Source organism: Elephantulus edwardii, unplaced genomic scaffold (assembly GCF_000299155.1).
Source record: "Elephantulus edwardii isolate Elephantulus edwardi_28Jun2011 unplaced genomic scaffold, EleEdw1.0 scaffold00140, whole genome shotgun sequence".
In the NCBI taxonomy this organism is placed as follows: Eukaryota; Metazoa; Chordata; class Mammalia; order Macroscelidea; family Macroscelididae; genus Elephantulus; species Elephantulus edwardii.
In genome coordinates, this window is record NW_006399890.1 from 3,556,553 (window position 1) to 3,581,773 (window position 25,221).

General features: G+C 40.0%; 1 protein-coding gene across 1 annotated transcript; it reads right to left on the minus strand.

The window, feature by feature from the left end:
• Positions 1-867: 867 nt before the first annotated feature.
• Positions 868-3,000, minus strand: FBXO34 (F-box protein 34). The gene has a single exon (XM_006894337.1). The coding sequence runs from the start codon at positions 2,998-3,000 to the stop codon at positions 868-870; it is 2,133 nt and encodes a 710-aa protein (XP_006894399.1).
• Positions 3,001-25,221: the final 22,221 nt, after the last annotated feature.

The following is a 25,221-nucleotide window of genomic DNA, read 5'->3' on the forward strand; positions in this document are numbered from 1 at the left end:
CCTATTTAGAGTTTCTTCTCAGAAACATTCATATATTTTATAAAGGGAACATTCATAGTTTATTTGGGAAACATTCATATTTTATACAGGATGTACAAAGTTGAAGATGAGACCATAAAAAAAAACACAAATACAGCCACAACACTATCCTAGCTGCATTGTGGTGACTGTTATTTAGTCAGCTGTCCATTATCTACAACTGAATTTTCATGGTGTTATTTATTATTTACAAAGGGGCCAAAAGCACTCATCTAAAGGGAAAGGCGCTCACGTTTAATGTGTTGTTTCATAGCCCTATGAATACACGACAATTATATACACTGTAAACACCCAGGGCCTGAAATCCACTTCCCGCCACAAACACCAATCTCACAGATCAAGCACACAAGGTAAAGGGTAAGGTAAGGGGCCTGGCTTTCCTTCTTAAGCATACTTTTCATCCAAGAGTTGCTGCTATTCTTTCCACAGGACACGATTCATGTATTTCAAATACGGTGCAAATGCATGGAACCTTCCTGAAAGCTCTTTTTTGGGACTGCCTACAAAAGTACACAGCACGCTCTTCTGAATGCCCTTAATGGTGACAAGTCATTGTCTTTTGATGGTGATTTGATTTAGGAAAATAGGCATAGTTATTCACAGCTAAATGGCTCAAACTGTGGATCAGATATGAGATGAGACTAACTTTCTTCTACAGCTTCTAAGAGTTTAAGAAAACACTGGCAGAATGGCAATCCTGGTTGAGTAAGAACAGATTCTCCTTCAGTGACAACTTGGGAGAGGCAACCTTCATTTGAAGGGTGGGTGTATCTGGGTAGGATACTTGCAATGACATAAACAGTCTTTCTGCTGCCTCTTGCACAGACTTTAGAATTCCTCTTCAGTCTCAATCCCTTTTGCTTTCTTATGGACAGTGCGGTTAAAGTTGTAGCAGGCAGGAACCCAGTGATTGTCATGAAGCCCCAGCTTACAGCCAGGAAAGCCCTTCTGAGAGTGATGGCAACACATCCAGTATCCTGGCCCATAGGGCAACGCCTGGCAATAGGGTTTGGGGTGCCACCGGCACAGTGAAACATCCCCCTTCACATATTTTTTCTTGCACTGCTTGCATGGATCCTCTCTATAGCGTGGATCTCGAACCCAGCGAGAATCTGCAGGTCTGATATTGTAGTACTCGATGATGGACTTAAAATAGCAGCAGGTACATTTAAGAGCCACTAAACTCTTGGTGGGAAGCAACCTGAAGATTTTCACGATGATGTGGTGGGGCAGAAAGACCATGTACTGCTGAGGTTCCAAAAGCTGCTGGATTTTAAACCTGGTCTCCAGAAAGTCATGAGACACCTGTTTCTTCCAACTAGACACCTCGAGCACTGGTAATGTGTTTTCCACAGAAGGTGCCGGCAAGACAAATGGCTCAGCTGAAACACTTTTGTCCCCTGGTGTACTGTCAGCCTCAGCAGCATCTTCACGCGGGCTGGCCTCTGCAGACTCTCGTGTGCTTTCCTTTAACTGTGAACAGTCTGACTCATGTTGACCAGAAGGCAAAAAAAACAACATCCCCGGAAGTGGGTCAGCACAAGGGTTCAAACTAGAAGGCTGGTCTTTCTCTACCTTGGACACAGTGATCCTAATGCAGAGAGATTCTTTTTTTCTCTGTTCAGAATTCTGGCTAGTAAGTGGCACAAGTTCTCGATTCATACAATCAACAGCATCTGTGGGCAATTTAGTGGCTTGGGGACAGGTTCGAGGAGAACAGGGTGAGCCAACCAGTTCCTCAGTCATTTCCACATCATATCTATTGCTATTTTTCATGGCAATTTGTGGTCTTGGCTCTAATTGCGCACCATCCATGAGGAAATTCACACCAGCTGGTAATGAGGGACTGCTCTGAGGAGCAATGTCCCAGGCCTGGTTCCCCTCAGGAGGACACTGGTCAGCTCGGGAAGGGCTGCAGCCCTCAGTTTCAGACTCTGCAGGGTTCACCTGAGTGTCAGATGCCTCAAAGGCACCTTTTTTCGTTTTCCCTTCATTAGCCTGAGTGCCATTCACAAGCAACATTCGCCCCACGTTGCGCCGGAAGCTGTTGTTCCGTGAGAGGCTCCCAGGCTCCCGCTGGCTCTGCCGCTTCAGGCACTCTGACTCTAGCCTGGCCACCATGTCGAGCACGCGGACCGGCTCACTCTGCGGCTCGCCGGCCTCAGGACTGCCCTTCTCCGTGGGTTCTTCACAGACTCCAGAGGCAGAGAAGGCCGGGGGCACACCTCTGGAATGCCCAGAACACCTAATAACAGCAGGGGGGTTTGTGCAGTTTTTCGCACAACTGGCCAGCAGAGCACTGGCTCGCTGCTCAAGGCAGGCAACCATCTGTATGACTGATAGGGGCTTCCCTGCATAGATGCCGTCCCCACTGTCACTCACATAATGCACGGAGCAGTGCTCGATGCCACACGCAAAAGGCTCAGGCTGGTAGCACCTGCTGTTGATTTCCCTCATCCTTTCTAGTTGTACTTGGGCTTTTCTAAGATCCCCTGATTTTTTCCTCCTTTTGGTAGCTCTTCCATCTATATCCCAGGAACTTTTTATTTTCATAGATCCAGTCCTATTACTACACTGGTGGGCTGCAAAGAATGCAATTTTCTCCTTGGTATTTCCTGGTTTCACAACAGCCCAGATATCCAGCGGTGCTTCCCCCTCTTCACCCTGCTGGATTGTTGCAGAGGGTACATTCTTTTTGGTTTTAATATTCAAGCTGCTTTCTACAGGGCTCTTCCCACTCATGCTGCACAGAACATTTGGAGAAATGATCCCAAAAGGCTTTCGAGATGGAGATGATCCTTTGCCAAGAGAGGCGGAATAAAAGACACTTGGTTTCATGTAGCTTGCTCTGCACGTGCCATCATCTGTCGCCCTTTGGTGGCTCATGGGCGTTTTCTGGGTTTCCTTGACTTCCAGGGGGGGATCTTTCTTCTGGAGTTTCCAATATGGCTTTAGGTGCATAACAGAGGTCCTAAAGAAAAGAAACACAGATTTGATTAAGAAATTGATTTTTGCCCCTTTTTGAGGAGTGGTGTGTCCGTTTAAACAAAAATGTCTCTAGCAAGTAAATATTTAATCAGTGTCCTAAATCTACCAGTTTTTCTTATTCCAACTAGTTTTTAATGCATAAAGAAAAACAAAAGCAAAAACAGCCAATTTCCTTGGGGTACAGGCCAGAAATGAAATTGGTTTAGATCAAGTTTCAGAACTGATATTAGTTAACATTCTATACATAGAATAGTCCTTTTAAAAAATTTGAACTTACTAAAGGCATTGCCTAAATAGCTTTTAGTTAGTTTTTTATTTTATTATTTTTGTGTGCGTACCATCAAATCAGGTCTAACTGGTACAGAAGGAGATTGTCCCTCCTCCTCTAGAAGACATTCTGGTGGGTTCAAACCACACACCTCTGGGATTGCAGTGTAGCCTCTTGCCACTAGGCCACCAGAGCTTGCCAAAATGCCCAAGTATCTTTTTAAAGATACTCCTGAAATAAGACAAAATATATATGGACTTTCCTGGTCTTTGGCAATTTGTATCCTGGGCATCTACAAAGATCTTAACCAGTTCTTCACTGAAACAGAATTCTATTCTTTTCAATTTGATTCTTTAATCTTACAAAAAGAACCACTCCAAATTCAAGAATGAAATGGCAATATCAATGAATAAAAAGAAGTCCATCCAGGGTGGTTTCTCTGTGTCAATTTCTGGTATTTGTATCCCTCGAGCACCCTTCTCTCCAGGTGATAGCAAAGAAACAGAAATTGCTGAGTTGTACAAACAGTAACTTTTCTAAAAAATCCAATAAATCCTCACATCAGAATGGCTGTGAATAAATTTAATTTTCAATTTTAGCAGTGTGTTGTTTTGCAATGCATATCATGTTCTTTTCCACCTTCCTCCCCCTCATATTATTTTAGGTGCTATTGTTGATAGGCAGGGACACCAAGAAGCAGCTAGTGTAATTACAGATGGCTTTTATTTGCATTTATTAACTTATATACAGATATAAGTTTTGAGCAGTATTTAAATAAGAGATGCTGTCAGGAAGGAGAAAAATCAGTAAGGACATGTGATCAAGTGACTGCTGAGGGCAAAAGGCAATCATGCAGAACCTCCAAAAGAAACGGGGCATTTCAACTCCTACCCCCAACTGTTGATGTTGTTAGGTGCCATCAAGTTGAGTGATTCATAATAACCCTATGAACAAAATATCTGAAATCTGTTCTATCTGTACCATTCTCACACTTCCTGACACCCAAGAGCCCACTGTAGCAGTCACAGTGTCAATCCACCTAGCCCCCAACTAGAAGACATTCACCCTCCTGTTCCTGGATCTGAAGGTGCAGAGGTAGAAAACAGTAAGGTCACTGGCAACATCTGGGCTGAAAAACCTACAGACATCCGAGTTCTAGCTAAAATCAGGCGTGGAGACAAAGGCTATGATACAAGGCACCAGGGGTTCCTGCTGTAAAAGTCCACAAAATATAACTTTCATTCTAGAACCGATTTCACCAGATGGTGGCGCTTTTCCCACACCCTACATCTACTCCCACACAAGACAGACAGGGGGGAACACTCCATACAGGTTTCCATGGTTGCCACTGTCTTTAGCAGAAATAATTGTTCTAAAAGTTTGCTATAATAAAGTCCCGTTCTCTTGCAATTAAATAAAACTCAGGCTTTTAACGCCTACATATCAATGTTTCTCAGCATCTCAGAAAGGCCATTTTAGAAAATTAAGATCCCTGCACCTAATGAATCAGAATTGCTGGGACTAGGCTAGAATGTAGGTGAGGGCATTTTTTTTTTTGGGGGGGGGGTCTCTTAAGCATTTGGTACTTTAAGTTGAGGTACAACTCATATTAAATTTTTCATTTTTTAAGTGAGTATTACATTCACAAAATTAAACCACCATCCACTCCAGGGATTGGTCAATAAGCTCACTTGTCTGCAGAAAATAAATAAGTAAACCTAAAACAAAATCACTTAATGATAGCATGGAGTACCTAGTCAACCAAGCCAGAAACCTAATTAAGAAACTCCTCTATGCTGTCCACATCCAAATCATCAAAATATCTCCTTTTCTCCATCCCTACCCTCAACTACTCCAGCTTATGCAACATCTTAGCTCAGCTACACTATTCAGTTCAAAAGCTTCCTGTAGTAGGTAACAGACTATTCTATTCCATACAATCCCTTGTAAACACTGTGCATGCAGTCACACAAGCAAATAATACTGCTACCACACTGACTTTAGATACAAATCAGATCCTGTTATCTAAGAGAGCAAACCATTCAATGGATCCCAAATGTTACCTTCAGGAAAGCCTAACCTCTTCATAAAAGCACAGCAAGGTCCTGAAGCCAATGTACGGATGGTGAAGAGATTGAGATAGTTTCAGTTAACTTGGTTCCACAGTCAACACTCTTGGTAACAGCAGCCAGGAAATCAGGAAACGAATTGCATTGGAAAGACAGCTGTGAGGGATCTCTCAAGAGTAATGAAGAGCAACAACATCAGGCTGGAGACTAAGGTGCACCTGATCCAGGCTATGGTCTTCGCAATTACATGCAATGCATTAGAGAGCTGGACAGTGAATAGGGATGATAGAAGGAAGATTGATGCCTTTGAGTTGTGGTGCTGGAGACGAGTGTTGAATATACCATGGACTGCTAGGAGAACAAACAGGTTTGTTCTGGAGAGGGTGAAGCCAGAATGCTCCTTGGAGTCAAGGATTCTGAAGCTCTGCCTGACATACTTTGGGCATGTTGCAAGGAAAGACTGGACTGGTCCTTGGAGAGGGACATCATGTTTGGGAGAGTGGAGGGAAGGCGCAGGAGAGGAAGACCCTCGATGAGATGGATCGATTCTGTGAGTGGAGTGGTGGGAATGAGTCTAGTCTGTCATTACTGCTCTTTAGTACTCTAGGTTCCTGACAGTGAATTTTTCCAGTGAAATTCATCTTTTGATTTCCTGGCTGCTGGTACCAAGAGTGTTGATTGTGAAGCCATGCAAGCTGAAGCTTTAACAATCTCAATCTCTTCCATCTCTTATGCAGCTGCCAACTGGCCCAGTGGTGAGAATCTTTGTTTTCTTGATGTTGGGCTTCAATCCATATTGAAGACTGCAACCTTCACCTTACAAAGGTTCATTTCCCTAGATGCTTATTTCATTAGAAATTAAATAAACATTCTTAGGTGGCATATGATTATGTTTTTTGGTGCATAAAATTATAAAATAAGACCTACCATATTTTGCACAGATAACATTTACCTTCTATGTTCATCTGCTAAACAAATCCTCTCCTTTGCCCCAACCATGAGATATACAAGTGGGAAAATACGGTAGCCACTGCTTTCATTATATGGCCAGATGGTTGGCCATGGGGAAGGAAGAGAGTAAGGAAATGAATATGGATGCATGGCAGGGGGTAACATAAGCATCAAGCTCAACTCTTGACAGTGTAGGAACATGTCAGAGAAGCGGTAATTTTTCTATTAAGCACTGAAAAGAAGATAACACAAATCCCTAAGAAACTCAAAAGTAAATGATACTTATGGAAAACTAAGGTGGGTGAGAAACCAAGCAATGAGAGTTCAAGCTCAGAAGCTATCAATGGAGTGATGACAAGTAAATGGATTCGTAAGAAAAAACAAACTAGACTTAGTTACTTAAAAGTGGAATATAAAGGAGAAAAGTCAAGGATGAGTGCTTCGGTTTTTTAGCCCTATAAACTGGATAGAGTAAGACACTTAAGTGGGATGATGGCAAAGGTAGCTAAGCAGATTATCAAGTGTGGAAGGCAGAGATTAGGTTTTAAGAAATATTTGGCTTCAGTGGCTGCAAAGATCTAGCAGGTAAACTGACACAGGCCTGGACAAGCGAGGTAGACGCACAAGTTCATGGTGGAGGAGTGTCTGGAAGGTGAGAAAGTGAACAGTAAATGCAGCAACTCTCTCAAAAAGGGACTTTGTATAAACCTGCCCGTCTTCGGTCTTTTCCAGGAACAAGGTGAGATATAGCAGTGAATCAATTAAAGCTTGAACAATTTTCCAGTAAAGGACAAAATCTTGCTTTCAAATAATTCCAGCATTCTTTTTTAAATTTTAACACAATGTGTAACACGTTGCCGCAAATGACAGTAATACACTGAAGGGGGAAAAAAGCGTTTCTAAGCACAGTCGTCAATTTAAAAGTGTGCGGCAACGTGTTAAGGGAGCTCTGGTGGACTAGTGGTAATAAGCTGCACTATAATTCCTAAAGCAAGCAGTTCAAATTTACCAGCTGCTCTATGTGAGAAGGATGATAATCTCCTCCCATGTGACACACTGCCTCTGAAAACCTGATGGAGGATCAGCTATGGGTCAGTTCTAACCCAACAGCAAACACCATCACAGTATTTTATAAGGAGTAGATTCTTATACATAATTACTTTACAGAGCAAATAAATTCCACTTTAAATAAGACTAGAAAACGGACTCACTAAAATGAAGAAATGTAATTTAACTTCACGTTAAAAAAATATTCAAAATAATTTGTTTGCTTAGAAAATGCCTTCCTTCAATTTTTAAAGGCAAGGATGTCTCTTACATGCTTGGAGACATGCTGTCAGGAGTGATCAATCCTTAAAGAAGACATAATGCTTGAAAAAGTAGAGTCAATAAAGGAGTTGAAAATCCTCCAAGAGACAGACTGACATAATGACTACAACAATGGGTTTAAGCATAGTAGAGGTTGTGAGGATGGTACAGAACTGGGCAAGGTTTTGATGTGCTGTCCATAGGGCTCCAATGAGTCAGAGTGTATTTAATGACAACCCATTACATTTGAAAAAGAGTGCGGCATCGGGATCATCAGGATGAGGAAGGCTCATCAACAACCTGTGTTAATGCAGATAACACAATCTTGCTTGCTGAAAGTGAGGAGGCTCTGAAACACTTGCTGCAGAAGATCAAAAACAATGAATGAATAAGAATTTAAAACCAAAAAACCCCACAAACAATGTATACTATGATTGTAGGACTGATTAGGAATGACTGTGTAAAATACAATGTACATGAATACAACACAACATAGATTAATGAATTTTTTAAAAATATAAATTTTTTTTTAAAAAAGATCCAAGACGACAACCTTCAACATGAATTCTATCTCAACATCAAGACAACTGAGGTCTCACTACTGCAACTTGATCTTGTATGTTACCCAGTTCTTTCAATTTGCAAAATACCAAAACAGAGATTCCTTTTGTTTTTCTAACTACAGCTATTTTGCTATGATAGATCTGTATTGTCCATTTCTAATAAAAATCCAAGAAAGGAAGGAACAAAGAGGGGGAGAGAAAGAAAGAGGAAGGGAGGGGAGGGAGGGAAGGGAGGGAAAGGGGGAGGGAGGGAAGGGAGGGAAAGGGGGAGGGAGGGAAGAAGGGAGGAAAGGAGGCAGGGAGGAAGGAAAGTCCACTGTCAGGGACTTCTCCAAAATACTGAAGAGCAGTGATGTCAGCCTTAAGACTAAGGTGTGCCGAATTCAGGCCATGATATCTTCAATTACTTGCTATGCATCTGAGAATTGGACAATTAATAAAGATGACAGAAAAACTGATGCCTTTGGGTTGTGGTGCTGGAGAAGACTACTGTATATCTCATAAAATGCCAAAAAAAATGAACATGTCTTGGAAAAGGGGTAGCCAGAGTGCTTATTGGAGGAAAGGACAGCAAAGCTTCTCCTCATACTCTGGATATGTTGCTAGGAGAGGCTATTCCTTGGAAAGGGATAACATACTTGGAAAGGTAGAGGGTCAGTGAAAGAGAAGGCCATCCCCAGCTAGATGAACTGACATGGTGACTGTGGCAATGGATGCAAGTATTAGTGACGGTGAGGGTAACACAGTAAGATAAGACAGGATTCAGATCTGTTACTCACAGGGTCGTTATGAATCATTCTTGATTTCATGGTACCTAACAATAAGTCTTACTTGTTGAATCAAATGTGATCAATGAGAAGTCAAAAGGGCTATGTGAGATTCAAACAGGTGGAAAAGAAGAGACTTCTCACTGCTAAAAGAAATGAGTAATGTCAAAGGCATAAGTCCCCTAACAGTTCCCTCTTAGTCTTCAGCCTGACTTACCTATCAAAACAGAATAAGACAAGGTATTTCCTGTTATTTTTAGGTTACATTGAAGGCACAAAAATCCTAATGCAAAAAAGGAAAAATCCTTTATAGTAAGATGAAAAATAAAGATATTCTATCCTTATAACAAAAGGCAAAGCTTTGTCTTTCATACTTGGGACATGTAGGTAGGCACAGTTATTCCTTGGAAAGGGACATCATGCTTTGAAAAATGAAGGGTCAGTGAAGGCAAAGAAGATGCCCAACAAAATGGATTGACACAGTGAGCTCTGGTGTGTCAGAGATTATCGGGATGGCATAGGATAGGGCAGAGTTAAGGTGGGCTGTTCATGGGGTCATTATGAGTTGAACTGACTTGACAGTACCTAACTACAACAAAAGGTTGGAGGAGAAAAAGAGAATCCTTTTGAAGGAAAAGCAAACGACCTTTGGAAGGTAAAAGATTATATCACCATTTATTTCTTTAAAACTTCCCAAGAACATTTTCTAATAGCCTTCTTCACCACAATGTTATGCAAATAATTAGCAAACCCAGCAAAGTATCTAATGAAATTCTTTTTTTTCTGCAAATGAGGAAAAAGAAGTAAAATTACTTTTGAAGTCCCACAGTTAGTTAGCAGTAGATTTTCCTAAGAAACTGTGTCTCCTGGATCTGTAATTCAGGAATAAAACTCAGTTTTCAAAACTCAGGCTAAAAAGAAAACAAGCAAAACTCCAAATAATAACATCCTAGACTCAATTAATGAAACAAAAGAATTCTAATACTTTTTTTCAAAGAGCTTTCATCTTTCAAATTAGGTGTTTTCCTTTAAGTGCTATGTAAAACTTCTAACTAAGCAGACATATCACATAAGAATCTACATTAATCTAAAAGTATGGAGAAACTTTCTATGGCAATTAAAGTAAAAAAAGGTGTCAAGACTTGGAGGGTATAAAAACAGAGAGAAGCATAAGAGAATTCTGCTTTCCATATGCCTCTCAGTGCTGACAGAACGCACCCAACTCCCACAGTGCTCAAAAAAGAGTAACAACTGAGCTCCAAATAATGAGGGGGTTGTGTTGGGAGGGGCACAGTGGCAGTACTGTTTAAACCAGCTAACAGTGAATCCAATGACTCATGGTGACCTGGAAGAAAGGTCTGCTGGCAATCCACTGCCAGCCACTGAAGACCCCAAGGATCATAGTTCTACTCTGAAGCGCATAGTTCTACTCTAAAGCGCATGATCACAAGTTGGAATCAATGTGAAGTTCACTTTTTTATTAAGGACTCTTCTCCATAGTCATTTCATGGAACCTACTTTCTCGGAATAAAAGGGAGAAAAAGGCTGGCCTTGGTTTAAAAAAAAAAAAAGAAGAAGAAGAAAAGCTTACTCAGACTTTTAAATTCTAAATAATAAAATAACAACACTTCAGGATAGACAAACTATTACAGTTTGTTATATGAACCATGTTTAAATTACCAGTGAAAGGAAAATGAAGAAGTTAGTTTCTCTTGCTTCTGTGGCATGACACTAAGTACTCACATATGTGATATGTAAGAGGTCACATACCTCACAATTTGCTACCTAAACAGATGAGGCAGTCGCCAGGTGGCAAAAATGGTTACACAATCTGCTGCTGACTGAAAGCTAGAAGAAAGGCCTGCTGATCTACTTGTGAAAGATCATGCTCCTACAGATCACAGTTCTACCCGGCTCACCCCGAGTCATACTTAATGCACGGCAGCTGTTGTTTGCTTTGTTCTGCTTTTCAGGATAAGAAAACTGTAATTGGGTAGTTTCCACTAGAATGCAAGAACATAAAAATGAAATATAATACAAGTTTTTAAAAATCACTTATATTGGGAAAAATCCAGCGGGGATCTGGAAAGTCGGGGTAATGATGGGCATGGTTCAGTGATGACTGATTTTATAAAACAATGAATGAAAATGTATGAAACAATGTGAATGACAGTGTGAAACACAATGTATATGAACTTTGTATGCAAACCAATGTATTTTTTTAATTAATAAAATATAACTTTTTATATATAAAAAGATTAAATTAATTAGGGAGCTCTGGTAGCTAAGTGGTAAGGAGCTGCACTGCCAATCCAAAGGCACACAGTTTGGCTCTACCAACTTGAAGCAGGAGAAGAACAATCATCTTCCATTCAATTTACTGCCTCTGAAAATCCATTGAAGGGTTAGCTATAAGTTAGTTCCAGCTTTGAAGGCAAATATTAACAGCAACAACCAAGAAGCATTGATTATCAAGAAAATGTCCTCTTCAAAAATGATCAGATATTTTGAGCACCTGTTAACAGTTCAATGGTGACTTTTCTTAGTTCAAGAATTCCATATAATATAATATAATATAATATAATATAATATAATAATGCCCATCATTACCCTGACTTTCCAGATCCCCGCTGGATTTTTCCCAATATAAGTGATTTTTAAAAACTTGTATTATATTTCATTTTTATGTTCTTGCATTCTAGTGGAAACTACCCAATTATAGTTTTCTTATCCTGAAAAGCAGAACAAAGCAAACAACAGCTGCCGTGCATTAAGTATGACTCGGGGTGAGTCGGGTAGAACTGTGATCTGTAGGAGCATGATCTTTCACAAGTAGATCAGCAGGCCTTTCTTCTAGCTTCCAGTCAGAAAGCGAAGGAAAAGTCTACCCACTTTGTACTGTACAAAAATATGGGAATTGAGGAGGACCTCATGCACTTACTGCAAAGGGTCAAGGACTTCAGCCTTCAATATGGACTGAGGCTCAATGTCAAGACAAAGATTTTCACCACTGGACCAATCGGTAGCATCAGGATGGATGGTGAAGAGATTGAGATTGTTCACACCTTCAGTCTCCATAGTCAACACTCTTGGCACCAGCAGCCAGGAAATAAAAAAACGTATTGCGATGGGAAGTCTGCAGTTAGGGACCTCTCTAAAGTACTCAAGAGCAACGGTGTCTCTTTGGAGACGAAGGTGCGCCTGATACAGGCCATGGTCTTTTCAATCACTTGTTATGCAATCAGAGAGCTGGACAATGACTAGGGAGGACAGAAGGAGAATTGAAGCCTTTGAACTGTGGTGCTGGAGAAGAGTATGTATTTTATTATTTAGAATTTAAAAGTCTGAGTAAGCTTTTCTTCTTTTTTTTTAAACCAAGGCCAGCCTTTTTCTCCCTTTTATTCCAAGAAAGTAGGTTCCATGAAATGACTATGGAGAAGAGTCCTTAATAAAAAAGTGAACTTCACATACTCTTCTGTACCATGGACTGCCAAGAAAACAGATTCATCCTAGAGAGGGTTAAACCAGGCTACTCCTTGGAGGCAAAGATTCTGGGGCTTCGTCTGACATACTTTGGATATGTTGCAAGAAGAGAAAAGTCTTTGGAAAGGGACATCATGCTGGGTAGAGTAGAGGGACAGCACAGGAAGGGAAGACCCTCTGCACAGGATAGAGCAGGGTTTAGGGCTGTTGTACATAAGGTCGCTATGAGTCACAAATGACTCGACGGCACATAACAAACAACATCATTAATATCGCATGCAAGCAAAATATTGTTTGAAGATCAACTTAAAAATGGCTAGTACATAGACCAAGAACTGCTGGACGTTCAGGCTGAATTTAGAAGTCATGTTTTAGAGATCATGGCACTAGCTGATGTCAGATGAATCCAGGCTGAAAGCACAGACTACCAGAAGAATGTCTATTTTGTGCTCTACTGACTAAACAAAGGGATCTGACTGTGTGGATCATAAGAAATTATGATTAATACTGGACAAAAACGGGAATCTCAGACCACTAAATAGTGCTCATGTGAAACCTATACATAAACCAAGAGGCTGTCTTGAGAACGGAGCAAGGGGAACACTGCTGTTAAGTGCTGTCAAATCAAGTATGATTCAGAGTGCCCCTAAGAACAGCCAACTTGATCGCTGCCCTATCCTGTGCCATCCCTACCATCTCCAAAACACTCAAGCCCATTGCTGAAGTCACCATGTCAATCTATATCACTGGGGTCTTCCTCTCCTCTGCTGACACCCCCAGCCTTTCCAAACATGATGTCCCTCAGCCTCACCTCACTACATGTCCAAAGTATAATAAACAAAGCTTTGCCATCCTTGACTCCAAGAAGCACTCCGGCTGCACCCTCTCCTGTGAAATGAAAGGACCAGTTATCAGAAACTCAGTCTCTGGTAAAGTACAGTTAACCCGACCCCACCCTCTTGAGTGTTTTTTTTTTTAACAAACAAACAACCCCCACCTGTGGTAAATCCCACCCTGATTGATCAACTGCCATAAAGTGGAATTCTTCTTCTTTCTAAGGGCACAAGGGATTTTCCGCATTCCTGTATCTGAAGTAACCTATAAGATTCAAATAGGTTTCCAAACTGTTACCCTGAGCTATGGCTAGCCAAATGAAGGTGGACAAATAACCCAAACTACTGTGGATGGCTAATTATGGCGTGTATGGTTGGTCAGGGAAGTAGCAGAGGTATAAAAGAAGGGGCAGACATCAATTCGGGGCTCTCGGCTGGATGCTGCTGTGTCAGCCTGGGTTCGAGCTCAAAATAAACTTTGTTAATTCAGCTCATTGGCTCAGAGATCTTTTTGGGGACTCGCTCTGTTACAGATAACAGGTATTAATTCTAATGTGGTAAATGCAACACCACAGTGGGTATGCTTGTGGGTATGGTTATAAGTAACTACTCTTTTTATAGTGGTTTATCTCTGAGAAAAAGAAAAATGGAAGTGTATTTTTAAAAATAAGACTAACATAATAAACAAAACAGCTTGCAGACAAAGGGCTGGAAGTTTTTTGTCAGCAATACTGGATGAGGGGAGAAGGGGGCAGTAATATACTCCTGATGCAGAACTTACATGTGTTGACCACCGAAATAAAGCTTGAGTCACAGGCAAAGGCCCAGATGTTCAGTAATTCTTCTTCCTTTCCACATACCTTCAAGATCTACTGAACCAAGTTGTAACTAACAATCTGTAAAGAGGCACACTTTGTTAAGAACTGTCAATAGTTAAGAAATGATGTGTATGATCAGAATAAAGCTGAAAGTTGCTGCTTTGGGGCCCATTTTTGGAGTTTACAAAAATCAATTTAAATATGAGCATTTCCAAAGGATAATGTAAGTAATCTACACTACAGAAAATTGATCATTAGACATGGAGCACAAACTATAATTGTGCCTAGAAATACATGCGGAGCTGTGTATACCTGTCTCAGCCTTTCTATAAAGGTACTCCTTAAACACACAGAGCAGCAGCAGCTCTTATTCATCTTCATAACCCTCCTATTAGGTGCCCTTGAGTCAACTATAACTCATAGCCATCCCCATAACAATGGGGCCATTCTCATTCTGCAGAATGTGACTGAACCTGAAGTTCCTAAGGTCTTTTATCAGATTTAATATGAAAGCATCTAGAACTTCCAATATTTTTAATGAACATTTGGGCCCTTTACAACCACTTTAAGTCCAGAATTTCAAAGATAGAAGGGAAGGGTAAAGCCTTTGTTTCCTCAGTGTTCTCTTCTGTGTTAAGTGTTTATAAGTATATATTTACTTGGAGTTCTTGGAAGTTACAAACAGTTAAGGTACTTGGCAGTTAGTTAATAAAATATTTCAGTCCACCCATAATCTCCTCAGCAGGAAGGGCTGGCAATCTATTCTGTTACTGAGCAGCAAGAAATGAATGACAGTTTAATAATAGGGAAAAGAATGCAAGGTAGAGCTAGAGTTGACAGGTAACAACAGAAAGAACTTGTTTTATTCTAGCTTAACTTAAAGGGAAGTGAAGAAACTAGCCCAAAATCAATACTGCTCATACGTGGCAGGGCCTGATAAGCATGCTCCAGCAGCCTAGTGGTTAGAAGCCATGCTACAATCATAAAGGCACACGGTTAGAATCCACATCTACTCACATGCAATTAACTGCCTCTGAAAGCCCACTGAAGGGTCAGCTAGGAGTTGATTCTGACTCAAAGGCACACAACAACAGGAACCAAAGCCCATGTTCTTTGCCTCACCACACTATACAAATAGGATGTGGGATGTCTGACTAAAAGTAAGGGTCAACAACACAAATAAAGACTAAGAAGTCTGTAGAAGATGTACAACTCAGGTATTCCATTTTGAATACCTTGATTGTGAGAATGTCACCTCCCCCAAGATAGGGCACCTACCAACAACATTTACATTATCATTTCAGGAAGTATGCATATCACTCCCCCAGGTGGTATTAAGATTAAGTACACAATAACTATCAGAAAGATGAATAGTTTAAACCCACCCTGAGGAACCTCAGAAGACAAGTCTGTAGATCTGCTTCTGAAAGTTCATGACCTTCACAATCTTTGCTGTATATCTTAAATGATGGAAACATTTCTGATGCAGGCTGAAAGGTATTAAAAATATACAATGGCGACAAAAATGAACTCAAGAAGACTAACAACCAAATGCAAGCAACATTTCATTCTGTTGCACGCTGAACCACCAGGAGTCAAGAACTGACTTGGCAACAAACAGCAGCAGCAAAGTTGGCGCACATCAAGAGTATTGAGCTTGAACAAGATGTGAAGAGAGGAAAAGAATTATGAGTGGCAAAAAGTTAAACTCCTCAACATTTTATCCACTGAACAAACTCTCCTCCCTAGGGCCATCACAAGTATTTGAGTTTCACTGAGCTGGTCAAACTACTGGGAGTTAGACTACTTTTTAGTCTACCAACTTCAGCTGATTGCTTTTTGATGATTTAAATCACTTTTAGGACTTAAGCAGCTTTTTACTGTTTTTAAAAAACATATTATTTCCTGAAACAAACAAAAACTATCTTGATAGTATGAACATTTACATAAAGACTATTTGGGAAATCCTCAAAGCCACAAAGGCGAGTGTCAAATTTTTCTGGATAAGTACTTAACATATCTTGTAGCAGTTTTGCTATAAACTAGAAATCTTAATATAATCAAATTACCTATCAAAGCCTCCTTTCTATCATTTAACACCCCCTAACCTTAAAATAGCAATATTTAGAAATCACGGTTTTTATTATGTAATGTCACATCTAACTAACTAAATGGGCACATTTTAGACTTTGATTCTAACACCAAATCAAGTCTCAAAGAAATTTTTAGAAAATTAAGCATATTTGCTTATTAAAACTTAATTAAGTCACATCACTGCTCACTGTAGTACGCTCCTCTTTTTCTTTTTTGGTAGTACTTTTCACAATAGCTAAAAAGGTAGGAACAATGAAAAGTCAGTGGTTTTTAACAGAACAGTGGTTTTTACCAACTTACGTAAGTAGGTAAGCCTTTAAAACAGCATTTTCTAATATTCTATAAGTGGCCAAAGCGACACTAAGTGGAGCGAGCACATACTAATCTTTAATTATTATTTCTAGCTAGGAAACAATCACATTAGCACTCTTAACATAACATCCTAGCTAGATGAAGTAGAAGAGCTCGAAGTCATTCTGCAGCAATCATATACTACATTTTAATCACTGCTATAAACTCATTTCCAGAAACACTAATTCAAAAGAAAATATATGTAAAGCCTTAAATATCTCAAATAAAATTTTCTTCCTGATAGATCTGATTCAAAATTAGTTATCACCATTTTGCAATATTCATTAAATGTTAACTTCTGTTAAGTAGTAAACACCGCTAATACCACAAAAATGAAACACAACTAAACATTAAATGTCTCATGGTGAGGGATGAGGAACAAAATAAAGGGGGAAAAAAGACCCCAAAGCCTAATTTGGTCCAATCCTTAGAAACAATTACCAATTTACAAGAAACACAAGAGGTACATTAAACATCTGAGGGATAAAATCAAAACGAAAAAATTTAGAGCAAATTATAAATTGAAAGAAACTACACACAAAATCTTACATATCTCAAACTTTAAAAAAAGAGGGGGAAGGGATGTGGGAATTGTATACTAATGAAGGAATATTTTTTTTCTTTTTCTTTTCGGAGTGGGGAGTGAGCTGGTGGGGAGGGGTGGGCAGGGAGAAAAGTGCGGCAATGAATGAATGGAAATCCAAAACCTCTGTAAATTAATAAAAATAAATAAATAAAATAAAAGAGAAGATAAATAATGTACACTGCATTGAAACAGATGAGGGAAATAACTGTTTATAAGGAATATATTATTAGGTATTATTTATATGATAACAGTCCAGAGGTACATAGCAAAGTGGATTGGCTTTGGGGGGTAGGGAGGAAACTTAAAAAAAGAGATGCATAGAACCTGTTCAGATGTGTTTAAGTTCTCATCTCTTAAGAGATACCTCTGAAATATTGACATTTGACAAAATAATATTAGAGAGAAGAAACAGATGGTGCAAACAGCATGTTAGGCTCTAATCAAAGGGATGAAGGGTCAAGCCATACCTACACCTTGGAAGAAAATTCTGATTATCTACTTCAAAAACATCAACCATCAACTCTACACTGATACATGGTCATAGTAAGTCAAGATCTGCTCAATGATAACGGTTACAGATCTGGTTAAGACTGGCTATGAGGTAAGATAACTGTTGTATCTGGCTAATGGCAAAGGAGTATTATTACACCTTTTGTTCTAAAAAAAAATTGCTAAATTTATCCAAAATTTTATAAACAAATTGAAGGTTCTGGAAAATACAGGATTAAAACTTGAAAGGTGGATAAATTAAGCATACAGATTATAGTGCTGCCTATTATCCAATTTGAAGTAAACTAACAACAACTGAGCAGGTCAGCTCTAGGGGAACTCATAAATTCCTTCCACCTAACTAAGGCTCAAGCTGCCTGATACTGTCATTCCTTCCTGGTTCAAACATGGGGCACCAAACTAAGTTCCTCTCGCCTTGCTCCATGCCTGTCACTGAAAAAAATCAACAGGAAATAAAGGAGAAAGGAGAAAAAAAAACCCCAAACAGAGAAAAACACAAGAGGCAAAAACTGAAAAGACATCATTGGTCAAAAGCAATCAATCCATGTATTTAACTAAATACAGTAATTAAATCTATGTACTTAATTAAATCCATGTACTAATGAAGCTTAATTAGACAAATTAGGAAGCAGGACTGGCCATCCACTTCTGAAATAATGAGCCCTTGGAAAACACTACAAATAGCAGTTGAACACAGCTTAATATAGTGCCAATCTTAAGATAAGGCCCTCACAGTTTGGAAGGCATTCAAAATATGACGAGAAGCTGCCCTTCAAAGTATGTTGTTGGTGTTGGTGCCATTAAGTCAACTATATGAACAATGGACCTGAACCTTGCCCTATCCTGAGCCATTCTCATCATCTCTTAACATACCTGAGTCCATTGTTACAGTCACAGTGACAATCAATCTCATTGAGAGTCTTCCTCTTTTTCATTGACCCTCTACTTTTCCAAGCATGATGTCTTTTTTCCAAGAACCAGCCCCTTCTAACAATATGCACAAAATATGTGAGATGAAATATCACCCTCCCTGCCTCCAAACTGCATCCTGGCTGCACTTTCGCAAAGACATAAGAATGTTCTTTTGGAAGCCCATTCAGTACCACAACTCAAAGGCATAAATTCTTATTCTGTCATCCTTAGTCACTGTCCAGCTCTTTGATGCATAGCAAGTAACATGGGGAGACCATGGCCTGGATCAAGTGCACCTTAGTCTCTAGATTGACATCATTGCTCATCAGTACTCTGGAGAGATCCTGGACAGCAGATTTATCTAATGCAATTTGTCTTCTGATTTCCTGACTGCTAGTGTAAAAAATGTGGACCCAAGCAAGCTATAACAACCTCAATCTCTCCTCCATCCATCATGGTGCTGCCAATTGGCCTGGTGGTGAGAATCTTTGTCTTCTTGATAGCACAATCCATATTGAAGACTAGAGTCCTTGACCTTCTGCATCAAGCGCTTCAGGTCCTCCTTAGTTTCAGAAAGCAAGGTTTTATCATCTGCTTAACATAGGTTATTGATGAGTCTTCCTCCAATCCTGATGCCACATTCCTCCTCAGATGCATGAATAACCACTGGTGATTGGAATGCAAAAGCAGTCAAAACAAAATGCTGAAAGAATGGTAGGAAAAACTCCCAGACCCTGCATTGCAATACTGAACTGATGTTACACAAAGCATCAAAATAAGAAAAAAAACACAGAATCATGGTGCCAAAAAGATTTGGTTACCAATCAGCTGTTACAGGAAGTAGCGTATGACTAAGAACCATTGGTATTAAAAGAAGAAGCTGAAGCTGCATTTAAAGCACTGGCAAAAAATAAAGCTTCAGAGGTGTAAGTGTATCACCTTTTCAGCAAACAGATATTGCTCTGGACATGCTCACTTGCCTAGGCCAAGAAAATTGGAAGATGCCTGTTCCATTAAAAAAAAAAAAGCCAATTCAGCAGAAATGTAAAAATTGTTCAACAGTAACATCAATATCACATGCAAATAAAATATTGCTGAAGATAATGAAAACGCTTGGAACAGTACATCAATAGGAAAATGCCAAAAATTCAAGCTGGATTAGTAAGAAGCTATGGAATGAGGGATATATCACTGCTGAAATTTCATAGATCTGGGCTGAAAGTACAGAATATCAGAAAGATGTTTACTTATATTTTGTCTTAACTATGCCAGGGCATCCAAATATGTAGATCAGAATTACAGATAATGAGAATTCTATTAACACGTAATGTGTTCCTATGAAAACTGTGAATGACTCAAGCAGAAGTCGCTGGAATAAAACAAGGAGATATTGTATGGTTTAAAATCAGGAGAGGGTGTTTTCACCTCAATCTGGATGCTGAGCAAATAATCTGAAAAGGGGGCCATATATGAAGAAAGAATGTGGCATTAGGACTGGAGGAATTTGCATATACAAATGATACAATCTTGCACGCTGAAAGTTAACAGGACTTCAGGCACTTACTTTTGAAGAGGATCAAAGACGATGACCTTCAATGTGGATTAAACCTCAACAAAAAGAAAACAAAAATCCTCACAACAGAACTAACAGACAACATCATGATGAATGGGGAAAAAATATTCAAGTTATCAACTACTTCATTTAATTGGATCCACAATCAACACTTGTGTAGCAGCAATGAAATCAAACATATTGTAATGGGCAAATCTACTGTCAAGGACCCCTTTAAAGTTCTTTAAAGAGTAGCAATTTCAGTGTAAAGACTAAGGTGCGCCTGACCAAACCCATGGTACTTTCAAGTACTTTATGTGTGTATAAGTTAGACAATAAAGGAAGTCCAAATAAGAACTGATGTCTTTGAAATGTTTTGTTGAAGAATGGTGAATCAACAATGAACTGTCAGAACAATGAAAAAGAGGGAGCTCTGGTGGCCTAGTGGCAAGAAGTTGTGCTGCAATTCCAAAGGCACACAGTTTGAATCCACCAGACGCTCCACTGGAGAAAGAAGAGGCAATCTCCTCCTGTGCCAGTCAGATGTGATTCAAAGGTATGCAACAAGAAAAAAAATTTTTTTTTTAAAAAGAATGAAGAAATCTGTTTTGGAAGACTTCTAGCTAGAGTGCTCCTTAAAAGCAAGGAGATTGAGAATGCATCTCAGGAACTACAATCATGGGCTTAAGCACAGCATTGTTGAAGATGGTATGTAAGATCAGGCAGGGTTTTGTTGTATACAGGATCACTATGTCATCATCACTTGATTACAGCAACAAATTAAAACTATCTGGCTTTCAATCCCTCCTCAGTAACCAAAACTAGCAATCTAGTTAATACTTGTATTAAGGCACACACTGCAATCCCCAAAGCACAAGGTTCTAATCCACCAGATGCTCTACAGGCAGATGACAGGCAATTTCCTCCCATGCATTTAATTGCCTCTAAAAACCCGCTGGAGGGTTTGCTATAGGTTGGTTCTGACTCGATGGCAAACATGATAAACATTTTACCTAGGATTTAAATCCATAGGAAATATTTTTTATTTAAAAGTTATCTCCTCACTGTAAATCCTTTTATAATGTCATCTACCTTCTAAATTCACCAGTGAGGAATAGCAACATACTAATGTTAACATTTTTATGTATTATGGAACATATAGTTATTACTATTAAAGAAATTAATTATATATACTACATCAATCTCATCTTTACAACACCATGAAATAGAATTGTTGTTGTTGTTGTTAGGTGCTGTCGAGTCATAGAACGAAAGGCCTGAGCACTATTCGTACAGTTTTCAGAGGCAAGCCATTAAGTGGATACTACCCCTGCTTCCAGGCTTGTTTTAGTTGGGAAGCTCCAGCCAACACTGTCCACCATGGGTACCCATTACCAAGTTTGGCACATCACTGTCACAGTGTTCAGCATCACAGCAACCGCGAATAACCTGTACAGCAATGCAGGGACCAGTGCTATACCACCTAGAAGAATGTTTGACAGGAAAACAATTTTAACCTGGCCTGAGGGCCACAGGCCCGAGGGCCCTTTGGGGCTGAAAGTCGCTTCCTGCCTTAAACCCTAGGGGGCAAGACTGGCTTGCCTCGCTCCTAGGGGCAGAGCAAACCTGCACCGTCAAACACAAGCCCATAAAAGCACTAGACTCCAAAAGCTTGTCCAAAATTCTTGCGCTCCCATCAACATGCTCCCTCTGGCAAGGAGAAGTCATAGAAACCCTGAGGAGTCAACCAGGAAGAACATGGCCACCTCCTCTCCCCACTCCCTTTGGGGCTGAACCATTTTGTTAGCTCCCATTGTGGGGGTATGGTCTCCAGTTACCTTAACTATGGATACATAGTTTTGGAGAGCATCAACAGCTGTTGAGACTACAATGAGAGTAAGAGAAAGCTTTCCACACTTGTGGAGAGGACTGTGACACCACTGTGAGAAAGTAGAGGAGAGACTACAAACAGACTGAGGCACTGCTGTGGAGAATAAGGCAACAGTTAAAGGTCTTGCTTGCTGGATGAAAAGCTGACTAATTCTGATGAAAAGCAGAATAGCTAACTATTCTGAGATAGAGCCTGTTGGATAATTAAGGAAACCAGAGGCTTCTTGCATTATCTGTCTGCTGAACTGAGACTAGACTTTGACTGGATGACTGAGAAGCTGTCATTCACTAAATGAAGAACTGTATTTTGCTTGTATCTGGTTTGGAACTGCTGGACTAAACTTGGGACTTGGATTGAGTGATATTCTTTGCCTCCCCCACTCTCCATTTATTTCCCTTATAAACCCCACAACCTTGAGTAAAGTCTGTGAGTCATGCAACAAACACTGGACTCAACGATTGGTAGGAAAAAGGTGCAGAAACATGGGGGATTGCATGTCTGAATGGGGGGGGGGGGGGACGGAGTAGGCCTGAGGACACACATATACACAAAATAGCACAGAATTTCAAGATCAATCTCAAGATGTTATTAAGAACCCCTCTGTTAGCTCCTCTGCTTTGCCCTTCAACTTCACAGCGATTTTATTCAGTTGACCTCTTTTTCTCTGCTCTGTTAACATCTTTATCAACCTTTACTACCTAGGATTACTGAAATAGTTTAGACCCTTACCAGCCCAGTTCTATCTCATCTCCCCTTACGCTCAATATTACCAAATGACCATTATATATACCTTTTTTAAATTCTAGAACTGTTCCTCATGAAATCCTTAGACTGGATTTGAACCAGAGGTATGGCCTTTGGGTGAGCAGTTTAATTCCCTACAGATTAGATCACCAGACCCTCCCTCTCCAGAAAACTGTTGTGTACTATTGAGTCAAAAATTACTCATAGCTGACTCTCCAGTGGGTTTTCAGAGGCAATAAATCACATGGGAAGAGAATACTCAAAGGTTCCTTAAAGCTCTTCATCTCTGGAAGGCTGTTGTTATTGCATGCCTTGAGTCAGAATCAATTAATAGCTGACTCTCCAGTGGGTTTTCTGAGGCAGTAAACCACAGAGGAGGAGACTGGCCATCCACGCCTCAAGGAACAGCTGGTAGATTTGAACCACATGTCTTTTTGATTGCAGTACAGTTTCTTACCAGTCTGTTGTTGTTTGGTGCCGTCGAGTCATAGATGACTCATAGCGACCCTATGAACAAACAGCCTGAGCACTGTTCGTACGTAGAGTTTCCAGAGGCAAGCCATTTCGGAAGTGGATGCTGCTCCTGCTTCCACTTCTTACCACTAGGAAGGTTATTGTTCTTGTTAAATGCCACTGAGTTGACCTACAACTAACAGCAACCCTATGAACAACAGATCTGACTTACATCCTATCCTGTGCCATCCTCATCACCTCTGATACACTTCAGCCTTGCTGAAATTACCATGTCAATATGGGGGCGGGTGTGTCTTCCTCTCTTCTGCTGACTCTCTACCCTTCCAAGCATGTTATTCTTTTACAGGAAACAGCTTTTTCTAGCAACATGTCCAAAGAATGAGAAATGAAGCTTTGCCATCCTTGCCTTCAAGGAATACTCCAGCTACACCAAGACATACCTGTCTTTTTGGTTGTTTTTTTTTTTTAATCCATGGGATGTTGTTCAGTGCTCTTCTCCAACATCATAACTCAAAGGCATCAATTCTGTCATCCTTAGTCACTATCCAGCTCTAGATGCACAGAAATTGAAAAGACTATGGCCTGAATCAGATGCACTTTAAGTCTTCAATAACTCTTCAATATTTTGGAAAGGTCCCTGAGAGCAGACCTGCCCAGAGCAATACATCTCCTTATCTCCTGACAGCTGGTACCAACCATTGATCCAAGCAAGACAAAATCATTGACAGTTTCAATCCTTTCTCCATCTATGATGATGTTGCCCATTAGCCCAGTGGTAAGGATCTTTATCTTCTTGATGTTAAAAGGCAATCCATATTGAAGGCTGAAGTCTCTGATCTTCTCCAACAAGTGCTTCAGGTACCACTCATGTTCAGCAAGGAAGGTTGTGTCATCCATATAATGAAAATTATTGATAAGTCTTCCTCTGATCTGATGCCATATTCTTCTTCATCAAGTCTGGCTTCTATTTGCTCAGCATACAAACTGAATAGGTTCAGAGAAAGGATACACCCCTGATCCACATCCTTCCTGATTTTAAGCAGTGTCCCCTCAGGTAAGTAATTCCTCTCTGTATACCTTCAGAACATGCAGCACACTGCTCTGTACACAGCAAATATCTACTAACATACGTCAGTGTCAAACCTAAGGATTTAAAAGGAAATTGTCAACTGATCCCTTTGAATTGTGACATTGGCAAAAATGGTACAAAACAGACATGAACTTCCAAAAGCACAAATGAGTATTAGAAAAAGTGCTACTAGAATGCTTCTAGCAAGGATATAGAGACTTCAACTCACATACGGTGGGCATGATTATCAGGAGGAACCACATTCTGACTTGGTAAAAGCAGAGGGTCAAAGGAAAAAAGGAAGACCCACAAGAAGATGAATGGATACAGTGGCTGCCACAATGGGCTCAAGCACAGCAGAAGTTGAGGATGGCCCAGGGACAGGCAAAAGTTTCATTTCGTACATAAGGTCACTGTGAGTCAGAGCCATTTTGAAGGATCCTAACAGTAGTCAATCTGCAAAAATCCCAAATGGAACATTATGAGTGTGTGACTAATCAATACTTGGTCAGCAAAAAAAAAAAAATACTTGGTCAGCCTGGGAAGTTGATGCAATTAATCAACTCCACCCATCATTTCCTCAGCAAGCACTCTCAAAGGTGGGGGTGAAGGACGTGAATGACAGAGGACACTTGGTCATGAATCGGCAAAATAAAACGTTTCTTCATTTGGGTAGCAGTTTCTACCTCACCCCACCCTCAACTCTTATATAAAACATTCCTATGTAATATCAGCTTTTAAAGAAACTCCTATCAGTAGTGTAGTTCCACAATAAAGTTATTTACTGTCAGATTAATGAATAACAACATTCATGTTGCTAATAAATTCCAAGACAGAACAATCTAGACATGAAAACATTCAGCTATGGGTTAGGTAATTTCATTTTCAAAGCCCCAAACCACATCCTTTAAACACTTAAAATACACAGGTACTAAGCCCCAATAAAAAACA

Excerpts from the sequence above, each read along its gene's own strand:
- FBXO34 (XM_006894337.1), bottom strand. The coding sequence starts at position 3,000 with ATGCACCTAAAGCCATATTGGAAACTCCAGAAGAAAGATCCCCCCCTG.